The sequence below is a fragment of the Oncorhynchus mykiss genome, chromosome 12 (assembly GCF_057628025.1).
Source record: "Oncorhynchus mykiss isolate SJ-2025 chromosome 12, ASM5762802v1, whole genome shotgun sequence".
In the NCBI taxonomy this organism is placed as follows: Eukaryota; Metazoa; Chordata; class Actinopteri; order Salmoniformes; family Salmonidae; genus Oncorhynchus; species Oncorhynchus mykiss.
The window spans coordinates 45,851,829-45,868,215 of record NC_143033.1 but is presented as its reverse complement, the minus strand read 5'-3'; the positions used below and the strand labels follow the sequence as shown (position 1 = coordinate 45,868,215).

Below are 16,387 nucleotides of genomic sequence, written 5' to 3'. Positions count from 1 at the left end.
TGCAGCCTTTGTCCTTAACTTGTCCAAATTCTAATTGTGCACACATTTGACAATAAATCCATATTTTACAACGATATCTGTAAATTAATTTGAATACAGGGAAGCACCAGCTAATCTGTTCACAATGTGGACAGATAAGACACATTTTACCATGTGTAGATGCAACGGCTATAATGTGGCCATAATCAGAATGTGGATAGGATCAGAAACACGGTATGCATGTTAGCACCACGTACAAATGAGGCATGAGTGGCAATATAAGATAATAGGGACCATTTATAAGGCTATATTTACCTCTTGGGTGCTTGAGCACGCACCTTAAGGTTCTAAATGATTTTTGGTTGACAAAAACTTAAAATAATCAAGACAGTCACTGAGGGATCTAGCACAATAATGATAACAACATCCTCATAGAAAAGAAGAGCCATGACAGATGTAACCAGAAACAAGAGAATATAAAACTTTATCATCAATATACAAAAACACTTTGGCAAAGGCATAATTTCGGCAGACAAACACCGCAAATGTTTCATTTACCTATTAGTTTTCAGAAGACCTGCTGCAAAAAAACAAAAAATACATTGACCATTGTGTATTAGTAGGCTACTATAGCAACCTGGAATCGCACAAATAAATACTGTTTGGAGGAAGTGTCTTTTTGAATGTGCTTTGCAAATACATTGTCCTCGTGGGGAAGAAATATAGTAATCAACACACCATACACTGATTAGTTTAAAAAGGAGGCAGAACACAATGTAAGCCTTTGATAAAATATAATCTAAAATATATAGATTGTCAACCCAATAGCAGAAAAATATTGTGAGGTTGCATACTAGCTTGTCTAATAAAGCAAACTAATGAGCCATATTGTTGGGTACATAGTAGCGGGTAGCTCGCTTTGTACCATGCAGTCTGTCGCACCAGGGTACTTGGCAGCACCTAGGCTTCTATACACCTATACAACTACAGAAAACCCCGTCATCTATGTAGTTGTTGAAAGAATAACTTAAACATAATCTAGTTGGCTACATCTTCGTGCTGTGTTCTTCTGTAACGTATGTCACTGCACGCCTGTTGCTCGTCTCTGTCCCCTCTTCCTTGGCCCCCCTCCCCTCTGCTCCCGCTTGGAGCAGGTCTGTGGTGGTCTCTCCTTTCTGGGGGTCTTTTTCTCCCTCAACAAAGGCAGCAGGGTCGTCAAACTTCGTCGTCCTCCTCGCCGGCGGAGTCCGACTCGGGAACGGGCGTGTAGGTGGGCACAGCGTTGAACATGACGAAGCCCACGGTGATCACCACAAACGACACAATGTACAGGCCTGAGAACTGTGGGTCAGAGGTAGATGTTTTGATTGATCCATTTCACAGACCCTGGATCAGCAGCTATAGTTGCTCTGTATAACTAATTTGTAACACATTTGTGAGAAGGTGCTAGTTAAACATTATGGAAGTCAGTATTTACCTCAAAGATTGGCTTGAGTTGGCTGTATGTTTCATATACACATGACAATGTACATTTCTTTATCTAATCAAACCACAGAATCCTTCTCATTAAACAACAGAAACCACCTTAGGCTTACAATATATGCTTTTGCTCATGGGCGTGGGCCCCTTTCTGTCCAATAAAGGAATTTCTGGATAACAATTTTGGGCACCCCCTCTGGCTCAAGAGCAAACCCACAGAAAAATGTTATATTTAACTCACAACAAAGTAGAAGAGGAAGATGCCACAGAAGAGGCTGAAGAGGTCAGCGGTGAGCAGGGAGAGATTCACTGCAGTGGCACTGGTCATCTTGACCACCAGGGGCATGAAACTGTACAGGGCATACATGCAGAAGGCGTAGGCCGCAAACAGTACGACTGTGGAGGGAAACACCAGGGTTCGTGTTCATTAGGCACCAAATGGAAGAAAATGGTCTGAAACAAAGAAGTGGGGAGGGACTGCCTGGACTTGTCTGGTCCAATCATGAAACGCTTATTTAGTGTTTTCCTTTTCAAAGCATTTTGCAACATTGTGTATTACTGAACATGCACCAGGGTTGTGTCCAGTAAAGAAACAAAGAGGAGAAAACATTTGCAACAGATTGAAATGGAGGAGATTGTACTTCCTGGACTTCCTCAATAAGAAATTCAAAGTTTTGTTTTCCGTTTCAAAATGTTCTGCAATATGTGCCCTACTGAATAAGGCCCAGAATCTCAGAAGGGAATTCTACCGGACAAACAAAGCACTTTCTGTAAAACTATTGCACAGAGCAAAATAGCTTTATACAGAGCATATACAGGTAACTGTCAAGAATAATGGAAACATCCACATAAAGTGTCTTAATAGGGCGTTGGGCCACCATGAGCCAGAACAGCTTCAATTCACCTTGGCATAGATTCTACAAGTGTCTGCAACAATATTGGAGGGATGCAACACCATTCTTCCACGATAAACTCAATAATTTGGTGTTTTGCTGATGGTAGTGGAAAAAGCCGTCTCAGGACCCGCTCCAGAATCTCCCATAATTGTTCAATTGGGTTGAGATCTGGTGACTGAGACGGCCATGGCATATGGCTTACATCGTTTTCATGCTAATCAAACCATTCGTACCCTATGGATGGGGGCATTGCCAAGGTAACAAAAATAATGGCATGCCCAGAATTTATACACATGACCCTAAGCATGATGAGATGTTAAATGCTTAATGAACTCAGGAACTACAGCTGTGTGGAAGCACCTGCTTTCCATATACAGTACTTTGTATCCCTAATTTATTCTAGGGTTTCCATTATTTTAGTAGTTACCTGTAACTAGAGTAAAAGAGATTATTACCCAAATGAAAAAAAAAAAAAAAAAAAACTTGGGCATAATCAACATACCGTCATGTCCAAAATTATTTGCACCCTGAAAGATGAGCAAAAATAAATAAATAATGCAAATACTGAGCAATATTGCATGCTCAAAAAAAAAGGTTTTCAATGGGGTTCAAATCTAGATATGCTTCTGTTTTTTACCGTCAAACCCATCACGTGTGTGCGTGCGTGTGTCGTCTGACCATAGCACCGGTTTTATTTCTTTACTTACCCATTATTCACCTAATACATTTTTTTCACCATTGTTTAGAGCTTGTAGGTAACCATTACCTGTTGTATTAGGTGCACGCGACAAATAAACTTTGATATGTTACGGGCTATTTTGCTTCCACTGGTCCTGAGGCCCTTGTTAAGGTCAACGGCATCATGAACTTGACCAAGTACCAGGAAATGTTTGCCAAAAACCTGGTTGCCCCTGCCAGGATGCTGACACTTGGCTGCAAGTGAATCTTCCAGCAACACAAGAACCCTAAACACTAATCAAAATCCAAAAGGAATGGTTACAATATCAACATTTTGCAATGGACTTGAACCCCATTGAAAACCTGTGGTTTGAATTGAAGAGGGCAGTTTATAAGAACAGGCGAATGATATCAAGGATCTGGAAAGATTCTGTATGGAAGAATAGTCTAATATCCTTCCCAATGTGTTCTCTAATCTCAAACAATTTAGAAAACGTCATTATTTTTTACAAGGGGAGAGTGGTAGAGTATTGAAAACAGGGGTGCCAATAACTTTCACCCCCATCTTTTTGAGATTTGTTGTATTACTTTGTTGTATTATGTATTCCTCTGATCAATTGTATTAGTAGAAAATGTAATTTACACATTTTTGGGATAATACAATATACAGTATTCTTATTATTTATTTTAAAGTATTTTTTGCTCATCTTTATCAGGGTTGCCAATAATTATGGACCTGACTGTATATGATTCTGACAATTGAGTAAGGGGGTTATCAAATATGGGGAGAAAATGAATTCTTACTAATTTTCCAGTTCCATTTAATAGCTGCTACTGCACTGGTTTCCAATATGGCTCTGCAACACAGGACAACAGAAGGTAAGATTGCAAACAGGAACTGTGTCGGTCGACAGACTTACAAAGCACCTTCAAGACCATTCTGATGGGTAGATTTTGCCTAAAATAACTGGTCAACTGATGAAAATGTGATGTCTGGATGCTGTGGGGGAAAGTACCATAATAAATACAATATGTACTGACTGATGTAGTGCACCAAACAAAAAGGTAAATGGATAGTTTGCTTTTTGAAGATAAGCTAGTGCCAGGATTCAATCTGATCGCGGGATGTCGACAATGAGGCAGAGGTCATTTCCAATTGAGCCGACATCTGCAGCATTTACTGTGAATGCATTCTCAGTGAACACAGTAACATTGCCTTTAAAAGCTGCATTGTCTACAAACTGGGTTCAGATTGAATCTTGGCCTAAAACAAAAGGAAAGCTAAGTAAGCTTACATTTGTGAAAGTGAACTATCCCTTTAATACTGAGGGGGAGAAAGGCAGGAAAGACTGTCTTTGAACCGGTTCAACCCTGGAGAGAGGAGAGTCTTACAGCTGTATGCCGCTGATCAGGGTGCCAAACAGGCCCATCATACCCAGGAACTCCCCACGGCTCAGGTTCTTCACCGTGTACTCCTGACAAACATTCGACACTGCATACAGTGCAGCACTCACCAGCACCAGACCGTCCCCCAGCAACACATCACTGGCTAGACGGAGAGAGGGAAGGAGGGAGAGAGAGAGAGGAGAGGAGGGAGAGTATGAGATAAATATAAGGTGAGAGAAGGAGAGAGAGAAAAGACTAATGTTATTTTAGTCAAACAGTCTTTGACATGTTAGTTAGGGTAATTTGCAGAGCTAATAATATGAGGAATCAGCTCTAAGGGTTTGTGATGTGAGTTTAATAATGCCTGTTTATCTTTTCCCGTGCAGTGAACCCTAAGGCCTCTCCGGATCAAAATGTATGGAACTGTTTATGTCCCGAGAAAAGACACTGAGGTACATTTAAAGCTGTTATTCCTCTATGGATATGCCTGACTAAGTATAAAAAGGTATGTCTTCTACATCAAAAGAAGTAGAGAAAAGCCTTGTCCTAGACTATAAAGCATATTTATTGGAGATTAAACTGTCTGGAAAACAGGCCCAAAGTGTTATATCAATAAATTACAATAGGTAGTGTTCTCCCTGGATCAAGGGTCTCCTAGCCAGTAGGTTGACCCCCACTCCCAGGAAACACTCAGGGTATAATATATATTCCTGTGTAGACCCTGACAATAATAACATATATAATATGTAAGGGATATACGCAGTTGTCCCTAGTTACCTCGGCCAAAATGTCAAAATTGGTGTGGTTAAGGTTAGGTTTAAAATCAGATTTTAAGAAGAGAAATAGTAGAAATAGGCTGGGTTTATGACTTTGTGGGTGTGGTAACTAGTGACGACCGATAAACGCCAACATTCTCTACATTACGTAAGGGATAATCAATGAGGGTCTATGCGTTCTATGGAAAATATTGAACGGACGTGGATGGTGTGTTCCACGACACGCTGGTGGAACTAACCTTCCACAGAGTTGCATTATTTTCCAGAGTTGATTATCCCTTTTATACCTTGGCTATAATTAAACACATTTGATGCTGTGGTATATTGGCCACAACTGGCTAAGGGCTGTTCTTATGCACGACACAACGCGGAGTGACTGGATACAGCCCTTAGCCGTGGTACATTGGCCACATATCACAACCCCCAGAGGTGCCTTATTGCTATTACAAACTGTTTACCAATGCAATTAGAGCAGTAAAAATGTGTGTTTTTTCATACCCGTGGTATGATATATCACAGCTGTCAGCATTCAGGGCTTGAACCATCCAGTGTATAACAGACATAAACTGGGCGGTTCGAGCTCTGAATGCTGATTGGCTGACAGCCGTGGTATATCAGACTGTATACCACAGGTATGACAAAACACGTATTTTTACTGCTCTAATTACATTGCTAAACAGTTTACAATGGCAATAAGGCACTTCTGGGGTTTGTGATATATGGCCAATAAACCACAGCTAAGGCATTGCGTTGTGCATAAGAACAACCCTTATCCGTGGTATATTGGCCATATACCACACATCCTCGGACCTTATTGCTTAAATATAAACACAGGTATGAAGCAAAACAACAACTACAACACCAAAAAAAAGTATATACATAAAACACATTTTTAAAAATTAAGCTAAATTGCATGTTTACTGTTCTAATTATGTTGGTAACCAGTTTATAATAGCAATAAGGCACCTCCGCGTTGCATCGTGTTTAAGAACAGCCCTCAGCCGTAGTACATGTATATTGGTCATATTGCACACCTCCTCAGGCCTTATTAAATATCATGAGTAGTGTTCTTACTGGATCCCTGGTCTCTCCCAGCCAGTAGGTCGGCCCCAACCATGGCACCCACCCCCAGCAGACAAACGGCCACAGCCACAAAGTGCACCAGGCGATAGCGTGTCTTCAGGAAGAACCAGGAGAGCACCATCAGCACCGGGATCACAAAGCAGTCCAGCAGCTGCAACCAGAACCACATACAGTATTTTTCAGGTGTAAAAAAAAAAGACACTTAGGGCTGGGTGATATGGTGTGGATTTTACCCCCCTTTTCTCCCCAATTTCATGGTATCCAATTGTTTAGTAGCGACGGACGACGCTAGGCCAATCTTGTCTCATCGCAACAACTCCCATACGGGCTCGGGAGAGACGAAGGTTGAAAGTCATGTGTCCTCCGATACACAACCCAACCAAGCCGCACTGCTTCTTAACACAGCGCGCATCCAACCTGGAAGCCAGCCGCACCAATGTGTCGGAGGAAACACTGTGCACCTGGCAACCTTGGTTAGCGCGCACTGCGCCCGGCCCGTCACAGGAGTCGCTGGTGCGCGATGAGACAAGGATATCCCTACAGGCCAAACCCTCCCTAACCCGGACGACGCTAGGCCAATTGTGCGTCGCCCCACGGACCTCCCGGTCGCGGCCGGTTACGACAGAGCCTGGGCGCGAACCCAGAGTCTCTGGTGCCACAGCTTTTAACCGTATTTTATTATTTTGAATAACAAAATGTCTACAATTGCTTTATGAGTAATGCATGACCCTAGGGTGGCAACACATACATTCTAAGTGATTTCTATGGGTATTTCTTCATTCTGATTGTTTCATACTGTTCAATTCAACCCAAAATATTTTCCTCATAACAATTTCCAAATTTCCTGCACTAATTTTAGATAATTTCCACACTAGGGTTACACAATATGGGCAAAAAAATCTTGCCCTTATTTTTAACCAAATGTTGCATTTGTGATTTGACTTGCGATTTAGATCAAAACAATTGGGTGAACTGTTGGAATCTTGGAAATAGAATGCTTGTTCTAATTCTATAGTTAGAATAAATAACACATTGAATACAGTGTTGTTTGACATGTCAACAAATTAAAATGTCAGGGAGGAGTTATTGTGACAGGGTTGAAACCAAAGCATTGGTCAGTGTTTCCTAGGGGACCCTATAATCTTTGGCTACATTAAAAAGTGTCTTCATGTAGCCAATATAGTCATGCTAAGCCTATTCCACTGATTTAGAAGTTACTGTTGCATAAATATGCTGATTTAGGCTTACACCATCAGTGGTATCAGGTTGTATTAGCTAGCTGCGTTTGCTCTGACTCAGTACATTTATTAGCTAGCTAGCTAGACAACTAACTAGCTATTAGCATTAGTGGCTAAAACAATTTAGCTAAAACTTACTAAGAAAATACAAACAAGCTAGCTGTTTACAGATGTAAGAAACAAACTAAGAGTAATTATAGAACGCTTGAGGGTTTATATTAAGAAGCTATGCGGAAACAATATCGTTGACTGAATGTAAGTGTCTCGTGGTCAAGCAACAACATATGCACTCCATAAGTGACAGGGCATGGGGGGAGGGGGAAGAGAGCGAGAGCGAAAGAGAGGAATGACTCAAGTAGCGTGTAAACTATAAAAATTGAGGTTATACACGGCATGTCACATTTAACAAAACAAAACATTAAAATACCGTTATAGAAGGCAAAGGAAAAACCCAAACTGGTCTGTGCATCAATACCGGTACATCAGTGGAGGCTGGTGGGAGGAGCTATAGGAAGACTGGCTTATTGTAATGGAATTAATGGAACAGAGTCAAACGTGTGGTTTCCATATGTTTGATACCATTCCATTCATTCCATTCCAATGAGCCTGTCCTCCTATAGCTCCCCCCACCAGCCTCCACTGTGTACATTGTAAAATATGGTATACCTCCAAGCCCTAAAGGCACTTGAATATTAATTTGTGGCGCACCTGGAAAAACCAGTCAGGTGACTCAATGTATCACCTGGATCCTAGATACATCAATTAGTGAGTCATTCTTCACTCAAAAAACACAGTATGCAACGGTATTAGTAATTTCTTACCTGTATGCTGGTCAACGTTGTAAACTGGTATGCCTTCACCACTGTGTAGTTTGCCTCCACGTCCGTCAGTCCCATAAGTAAATACCGCCACCATTTTGTTTTTAAAATCTGTAATATATTCCCATCACCTGTTAAAACAGCAAAGCGAGAATCCAGAGTGAGACAAAAAATTTAATATTTTATGAGTTAGCAGGACTGTTGTTTTAGTCTCGCTGTGTAGGCCACGGTTGTGTTCATTGGGCACCAAACGGATGAAAACAGTCTAAAACATGAAAAGACTACAAGGACTTAAAAACACACATTTTCATTTCCCTTGCATGCCGTAATAAACACAACCCATATAATAATCACTATTTTTTATCCCAGTAGGTAGGATTCCCAAATATCCCCAATTAGATTCGGAACTATGTGGCTTCACAAACTCTACTGCTAGTGTATGGTCAGGAAGATCAGGGCCTGTTTGAATACCTCCATCCTGCATCCTCCATTCCATCCTCTCTTCCTTGAAGTAATGACTGATCTTAATTGGTTGAATTGGTGAAAGTAATAAGGTGGCATAACCTTGCTTTCACCTTTCAAAGTATGCATAAAAATATGATATCCTCAAGGAATCAACTGTAGGAAGGATGCATTTCTAAAATATTCTAACTGGCCCCTGCAAATAATGACAAAGGTGATGATTCTCACTAATATTAGCATTTTTGGACCAAAAACTAATGCAAATCAATGTACTCAGTCAATGTACTTTAGCATTAGCATGTGTAGAATTCAGGGCGGTGGTTTCTGACCTTTTCTGAGGCTGAGCGAGGCCGTGTAGGTGAGCAGCAGCAGGATGTAGTTGAGGAAGCTCTGGAGCATGGGCGTCTCCACACCCGCTTCCGCTAGGTACTGGCAGCTGACCGCCGTACCGCAAATCAGCATGGACAGGGCCTGGCCCATGGCGATGGTCTTCAGCAGACGCCTGCCAAGGTCATGTTAACATCAATCAATAAATCACTTAAATGTATGTACTGTAGAATAATATGCCCATTTTGTGTCTGTGCATGGTCTGTTGCGTCTGTGCGTTGTTTGTCTTGTTGTGCTCACCATGTGAAGATGCCCTTCAGCTTGTAGTTGCGCAGCCTGGCACAGGCTGTCCAACAGCTCTTTCCATGTCCACAGTCAGAGCTCTCTGCAGGCTCAGAACCATCCATTTCCTTCTGAGGTATCCCTGAGAACCCCACCAAAACAGAAGGGGGGGGGGGGGGGGAGACAGATTAGGGAAAAAGAGAGAGAGGTGAAACAGCAAGAGGGAACTGAACAGTTTTATTAACAATGTCTGCATCAAAGACCCAGACAAGCAGTGTGCAGTAATCTCCCCTGGAATTTAGGCCTCATTATATTGTGCTCAACTAGGCACTCCAAGGAAGGTAACACTGCTAATTATGTTTTTATCTTTTTCATGCCAGATTAGTACTTTTTGAAAAGGAGATTAGGCCTACGTTTTTATAGACTACAGCTCTCAACTATTCCCAGCCCTTTAATACGAAAGGTTTTTAATCAAGGAAGACATTTCATGCAGTAGCCCTGGTGGTGTGATAAAGTGAGCGGGCCTCGCTTGTTTCAATAGCCCAAATCAGATATTTAAATCTGATTTTAATGTTTTTATTAATGGAAAACATTTAGATTTGTGGATGACAACAACACAAATACTATTGTGCATGGTGTGCAATTGCTCCTCTGTAGATGATAGATATTTAATTAAACTAAAAACAGCAAACACAGGATGTTTACTCAACGGGCTGTCACAATCTGAAACATTCATCAACATCCTGTCACAATATGTTGACCACGTTTCCATCCAACCATTTCATGCGAATGATTTACCTGATACATGAAAAAAAAGTCACGATCAGGCTGATGGAAACATGAAATGCCGGTAAAAAATTTTTTTAGAAATTGCCAACATACAATTTGTTCGTTCGACGTAGTGGGATCTGTTTGTGTCTGTAAAATGTAATAATCTAGAAATGGCGGTGGAAACGCCTTTATGAGTAAATACTTCAAGAGAAGAACAGAGCACCTTAGGTACGTTGACTTACTACTTAGATTTTAGCGGAAAGGGTTATTATAGCCATCATATCGAAGTCAATTTAGAGTCACGCGATATGTTGTGTGGTCCTCCCACTACGACACGGGAAAGCTTGCAGTTTGTTAGGCTACAGATGAAATTGATTAACTTCACAGGGTGATGAATGTGCAAGGTGATTAGCTTCATACCCCTCCCTATGCAATACATTACGAGGGTCCTATTCTGCTGACATGATGATCGATGCCGTTTGACAAATACAAATAATATCGCCCTTATCAATAAAAATCTCAATGTAAATAGACTGTACCTGCGAGCTGTTGGCTAGAGCGCATGTGCCCAGACCTGCAAATGCTATGTGTGTACTACAGCATCACGCGCAGCCTTTTATCCGCAAAGGGCAGTTTGATGGAAACATATCTGGTGGGAAAATGTGCATATTGTTTAATACAGACTTTCAAATATTCCAAAGATTGTCTGTCGCAAATTGGATGGAAACCTAGTTACGGTCACACCTTCCTATTAAAACACGTGGCCAAATAAAGTACCGAACACACAATACTAAGACTTTCAGCCACTACAACATTTTAGACTACAAATGTAACGCGACTACAATGATACAAAATTACAATCATATAACACCATACACTCGCGAGCAAATCTTGCGAGGCATCGTCACGCGCGCCACAGACTAAATATCTAGACATTAAATAGAATATGGTAGTTCATCTACCTGCATAGGTTAAAGTCTCCTCGGCGTTCATTTGAAGCTACGGTTAAATCGAGCGCTCAAAAGACATAGCATAACTCTCGTGGCCAAATACATCAGCAGGCACCTCAATGGGTAAATCTAACCCACTGTTTTTTACGACAGGCCCAAAGGACCGCCTCCTCTTCTGAGATTGGCCAAGAGGCTGTTGTGTCACGTCAATCTCTTGATCAAGCCCATGAGCTTGCAACCAAACTATGATGTGGTGCTGAAGGGAGTCCTTTCGGGCGACAGCGGAATGATCCAGACAGTTTTGATATTTGAGCACCTTCAGCACCTCATCATCACCACCAGATTATATAATATTCTTATTTTTGTAGGTATTTTTTTTTAAACGGCATTGTTGGTTGTGGGCTTGTAAGTAAGCATGTCACAGTAAGGTTGTATCTGTTGTATTCGGCTAACGTGACAAATACAATTGTATTTTTATTTGACCAGAATGTTGCAATATTTAGAGTTTAGACAACACCCATGACAGCTAGACTGCAACATCCATCAACTTCGTGAGATATAAGAACTAATACAAAATGTTAACAAATAAAAAAAGTAGTTTGGGGATCTCATTAAGCAGACTGTGGGGTGTTCTGAGTTCGGACCTGCCCTTGCCTGAGAGAGACATATATATATAAACAAAATGATATCCCATGGTGGAATGATAAGAACGCCTATGTTATTGTGTAGAAACTGATATCTTGCCGTCCTTGAAGCATTCAAAACTTTGTCTTGTGTCGATTTCACTCTCCTGCAGTTCTCTGCGCCTGTTGCATCATTTTTAACCCACTGTTGCCAGTTAGCCCACTATGTGATCAGTAGGCTAGACCTAGGGTTTAATAAGATAATTTCCTCTTATACTGTATTATATATACAGTACCAGTCAAAACTTTGGACACACCTACACATTCAATGTTTTTTCTTAATTTGTACTATTTTCTACATTGTAGAAAAAACCCAGATGAAATAACACATGGAATCATGTAGTAACCAAAAAAGTGTTAAACAAATCAAAATATATTTTAGATTCTTCAGTAAGTAACCACCATTTGCCTTGCTAACAGCTTTGCACACTCTTGGCATTCTCTCAACCAGCTTCACCTGGCATTTTCCAACAGTCTTGAAGGAGTTCCCACGTATGCTGAGCACTTGTTGGCTGCTTTTCCTTCACACTGTGGTCCAACTCATCCCAAACCATCTCAATTGGGTTGAGGTCTGGTGATTGTGGAGGCCAGGTCATCTGATGCAGCACTACATCACTCTCCTTCTTGGTCAAATGATAGTCCCACTACGTGCAAACCAGATGGGGTGGCGTATCGCAGCAGAATGCTGTGGTAGCTATGCTGGTTAAGTGTGCCTTCAATTCTAAATAAATCACAGACAGTGTCACCAGCAAAGCACCCCCACAACATCACACCTCCTCCTCCATGCTTCACGGTGGGATCCACACATGCAGATATTATCCGTTTACATACTCTGCATCTCACAAAGACACATCGGTTGGAACCAAAAATCTCAAATTTGGACTCATCTGACCAAAGGACATATTTCCACCGGTCTAATGTCCAATGGCCGTGTTTCTTGGCCCAAGCAAGTCTTCTTGTTGGTGTCCTTTGCGTGAATGCAGCCTTCATGGTCAAATTGCTGCAAAGAAACCACTACTAGTCTCCTCTGAAGAGTTGATGTTGAGATGTGTCTGTTACTTGAACTATGTTAATGTTACTTGGGATGCAATTTCTGAGGCTGGTAACTAATTAACTTATCTTCTGCAGCTAAGGTAACTCTGGGTATTCCTTTCCTGTGGCGGTCCTCATGAGAGCCATTACCATCATAGCGCTTGATGGTTTTTGCGACTGCACTTGAAGAAACATTCAAAGTTCTTGAAATGTTCCAGATTGACTGAACTTTATGTCTTAAAGTAATGATGGAGTGTCGTTTCTCTTTGCTTATTTGAGCGGTTCTTGCCATAATATGAACTTGGTATTTTACCAAATAGGGCTATCTTCTGTATACCAACTCAAACTCATTACGAAGGAAAGAATATACACAAATGAACTTTTAACAAGGCACACCTGTTAATTGAAATGCATTCCATGTGACTACCTCACGAAGCTGGTTGAGAGAATGACAAGAGTGTGCAATGCTGTCATCAAGGCAAAGGGTGGCTACTTTGAAGAATCTCAAATATAAAATATATTTAACACTTTTTTTGGTTACTACATGATTCCATGCGTGTTATTTCATAGTTTTGATATCTTCACTACTATTCTACAATGCAGAAAATAGTAAAAATAAAGAAAAACCCTGGAATGAGTAGCTGTGTCCAAACTTTTGACTGGTACTATATATATATATATATATATAACAATTTGACTATAGGTTATCATCCTTATGAGTGAATACTCCAGAAAGTTAATATTTGATAATTAAGAATTGATGGAAGTTGAATTGTCATGCAATATACTGTAGTGTAGACCTATATATGAATTGTATCACTGCTTTTCCATTAGCCTATAACATTAAGAAACCAAATGGCAAGTGTATATATGAGTTATTGGCATAAGCCTGTAGAACTAAGACACTGTGTCATACTTTTGAAATGAGCATATGTAAAAATGTAAAATGTAAAAAAAATATTTATAAACGTTCATGCCCTTTTAGGTATGATACCGTAACTCTCGCATAGCATAGTAAAGATCCTTACCTGCCTGTTGTATTTTTTCTGTTTGTCCAAAAGTAAAGTTGGTATGTTATTTCGAATGCGTCAGTGCCGAGCGAGACTAGGACTCCAAAATGATCTAATTTCCTCGGTCGCAGCGCACAGGGAGAGATCACCTGTTGATTTTTCGAGCTATTTTAAATTAAATGTTTTAATGAATGTTTAGACACATTTCACTGCACACAATATATTATTACTTTTTTTCCAGTGTTTCATAGTTTTTAGTGGGTGACATTATTTTTTGATAAGTGTATATTATTAGACTATTTCAACATTAATTTTAATTACACGTATGGATTTTGTTTAGTCTAGCTAAAAAAAACTAAAAAACGGAATATGATGATAAACCATCAATCAGGAAACATGCATTTTTTCTCTCCAGATTTTGTTAAAATCCTTTTAGCAACTACAACACCGTAAATATCGCGAGATTGTTCGAGGGAATAAGTTCATGTTCGTAGTCCTGAACATGGCGACGTCTAATTTGCTAAAGGTAGGAGGCTGCTCAATTCAATACATTTGATTAACGTTACATGAATCATTGTCTGTTGCATAGTTGTGGATATCTTACTCCACGTTGCTAAGCGCACATACCTGAAGATGGCCTTGCACTATAGATGATATGAAGTTGTTTGCCTTGCTAGCAATGAAAGACTGCTGTGTACACCTCTCATTGAGGTTCGTTAGCCTGGTGCTAATTAGCTGCACCAGTAGTCCACACGTACCAGTAGTCCACACATAACTAGATTCGTAACAGTTAGCTAACACTATCATTTAACTTTACATGACTATCGTTTACTAAGGAACTCATTAGTTAACGTATTCACAAATGATCGTCTTTTTCATGAAAACACAGTTTGCTGCTTGCTAGCTAGACATCTGGCACTGATGGCACAGTAACTAGCTACGTTAACTTAGTGTCTGCTCATCCCCCCCCCCCCCCCCCCCCGCTAGCGTTATCTCTACTGTATCAGTCTAGCTAGCGAGCTACAGTACTGTAGTTATGTCTGATAAAACACCGAATCACTGCCTAGATTAGATTTTTCGAGACACCAAAGGTAGGCTAAAGCTACTTGCCAGCAACATCCGATAGCTACCTAGCTACGATAACATTATATATCAGGACACACTGGCGCAAAATTGATTCTACATATATTTTTATATATTTTTGTGGGGCTAGCTTACTGATGTGTGATACAATGTAGGCCTATTTGATGAGGACCTATAACTAGTCATGTCTACTACTACATACAACATTCCCTCACATAAGAGCCTACTGTAGACTGGATGCAGTTACACATCCTGGAAAAACAGATGCTAGTAAATCAGGCTTGAAGCACCTTTCAGATAGTGGGTTGATAACTGATGGCATGGCTTGTCTAACGGCACATGTTGTTTCTAATGTTAAAGTAGGCCAACTTGCCTAGTGCCTAAACATAAAAGCAACCACTGGGATGTCAATGATATCAATTGTATGTCCTTGATTTCTCACATCCTCCCTTCTCATGTGCTTCTCAAAGCACATTGGAGCAGAACATCTGAGGTTCTTGACATATGATATTCCGTTTTGAGAAGGAGGATCAAGTAAATACAATTGCGGTTCACTCTGGTGTTGTCATAACTGCTAGGCAGCCTATAGCCAGAGTTGACACTTCTACCCTTCTCACCCAGAACAAAGGCTCCCTCCAGTTCGAGGACAAGTGGGATTTGATGCGTCCCATCGTTCTGAAGCTGCTCCGTCAGGAGTCAGTCACCAAGCAGCAGTGGTTTGACCTCTTCTCGTGAGTATGGCCACGCAGTCCATGTTCATGTGCTCTGTCATACAGAAGTTGTATTCATTAGTGCACACCAAGTTTTGCAACTGCTATTGTAAACAAGTGTTTCTTATTTGACAAGTCCAGGCAGTTCGCTTCTGTTTGGTTCCTAGTGAATATGACCCAAGAGCCTGTTGCAAAACGTTCAAAAACAAATGTATGGTGTAGAACAGATTGCCTTACTGACAGATATATTAAGGAATTGTGGTGTCGGCTCTATCCGTTATTTTTCGATCTTCAACATTCGGAATGTTTCGCATCACTTAAAATCCTGTCATTTTGTTAACTCCAGGCGTTTCCGTTAATGCCTGTCTCAACGGTTAGACTGACAGATGATTTGAACTACATGTCCCTCTCCTCCAAATCCCTCATCCGATCTCTTGGTTTCCATAGAGACGTCCATGCAGTATGCCTATGGGATGACAAGGGACCGGCCAAGATCCACCAGGCCCTGAAGGCGGACATCTTAGACTTCATCAAGCAAGCACAAGTGGTAGGTAGGCCTGCTTGGTCTTGCTACCATTGAATGAACTGTGCTATTTATTCCCTCGCTGAGTACCACTAGTGCTAGCTAGCTATCAAGCTAGCTGTGACAGTAGGCTACCGAATAACCATGCGGTCTACTAACCTACCCCTGAGAACCAACATTTTCAATGCTATATAATCCATAACAATGCCCTCAACTGCTCT

At 40.8% G+C, this 16,387-nt stretch overlaps 2 protein-coding genes across 13 annotated transcripts in view; one reads left to right on the top strand and one right to left on the bottom strand.

The window, feature by feature from the left end:
* Nucleotides 1–436: 436 nt before the first annotated feature.
* slc35f2 (solute carrier family 35 member F2) lies at nucleotides 437–13,964 on the bottom strand. Of its 5 annotated transcripts, none has more exons than XR_016485091.1 (10): nucleotides 11,138–11,264; nucleotides 10,715–10,824; nucleotides 9,423–9,546; nucleotides 9,125–9,297; nucleotides 8,337–8,464; nucleotides 6,269–6,428; nucleotides 4,328–4,581; nucleotides 3,837–3,889; nucleotides 1,700–1,854; nucleotides 437–1,320 (listed from the first exon to the last, which is right to left on the bottom strand). XR_016485091.1 is itself a non-coding variant. In XM_021623894.3 (10 exons), the coding sequence occupies exons 2-10, from the start codon at nucleotides 10,737–10,739 to the stop codon at nucleotides 1,195–1,197; spliced, it is 1,101 nt and encodes a 366-aa protein (XP_021479569.2). In that variant the 5' UTR covers nucleotides 10,740–10,824; nucleotides 11,138–11,287; the 3' UTR covers nucleotides 437–1,194. The 5 variants fall into 5 exon arrangements, 3 of the variants coding, with proteins under 3 accessions (XP_021479569.2, XP_021479570.2, XP_021479567.2); XM_021623894.3 differs by having other exon boundaries at nucleotides 4,425–4,581; nucleotides 11,138–11,287; XR_016485090.1 differs by lacking the exon at nucleotides 10,715–10,824 and having other exon boundaries at nucleotides 11,138–11,273.
* Nucleotides 13,943–16,387, top strand: part of LOC110537671 (cullin-5) — a 43,218-nt gene continuing 40,773 nt past the window's right edge. For 3 of the 8 annotated variants that reach the window (XM_021623888.3, XM_021623887.3, XM_021623886.3), the window contains exons 1-3: nucleotides 14,280–14,376; nucleotides 15,555–15,664; nucleotides 16,091–16,190. In XM_021623888.3, the coding sequence (XP_021479563.2) occupies nucleotides 14,335–14,376; nucleotides 15,555–15,664; nucleotides 16,091–16,190 (252 nt within the window). In that variant the 5' untranslated portion in view covers nucleotides 14,280–14,334. Of the gene's footprint in view, nucleotides 14,377–15,554; nucleotides 15,665–16,090; nucleotides 16,191–16,387 lie in introns of all 8 variants that reach the window. The other 5 variants (XM_090192569.1, XM_090192568.1, XM_090192567.1 and 2 more) reach the window with 3 other exon arrangements.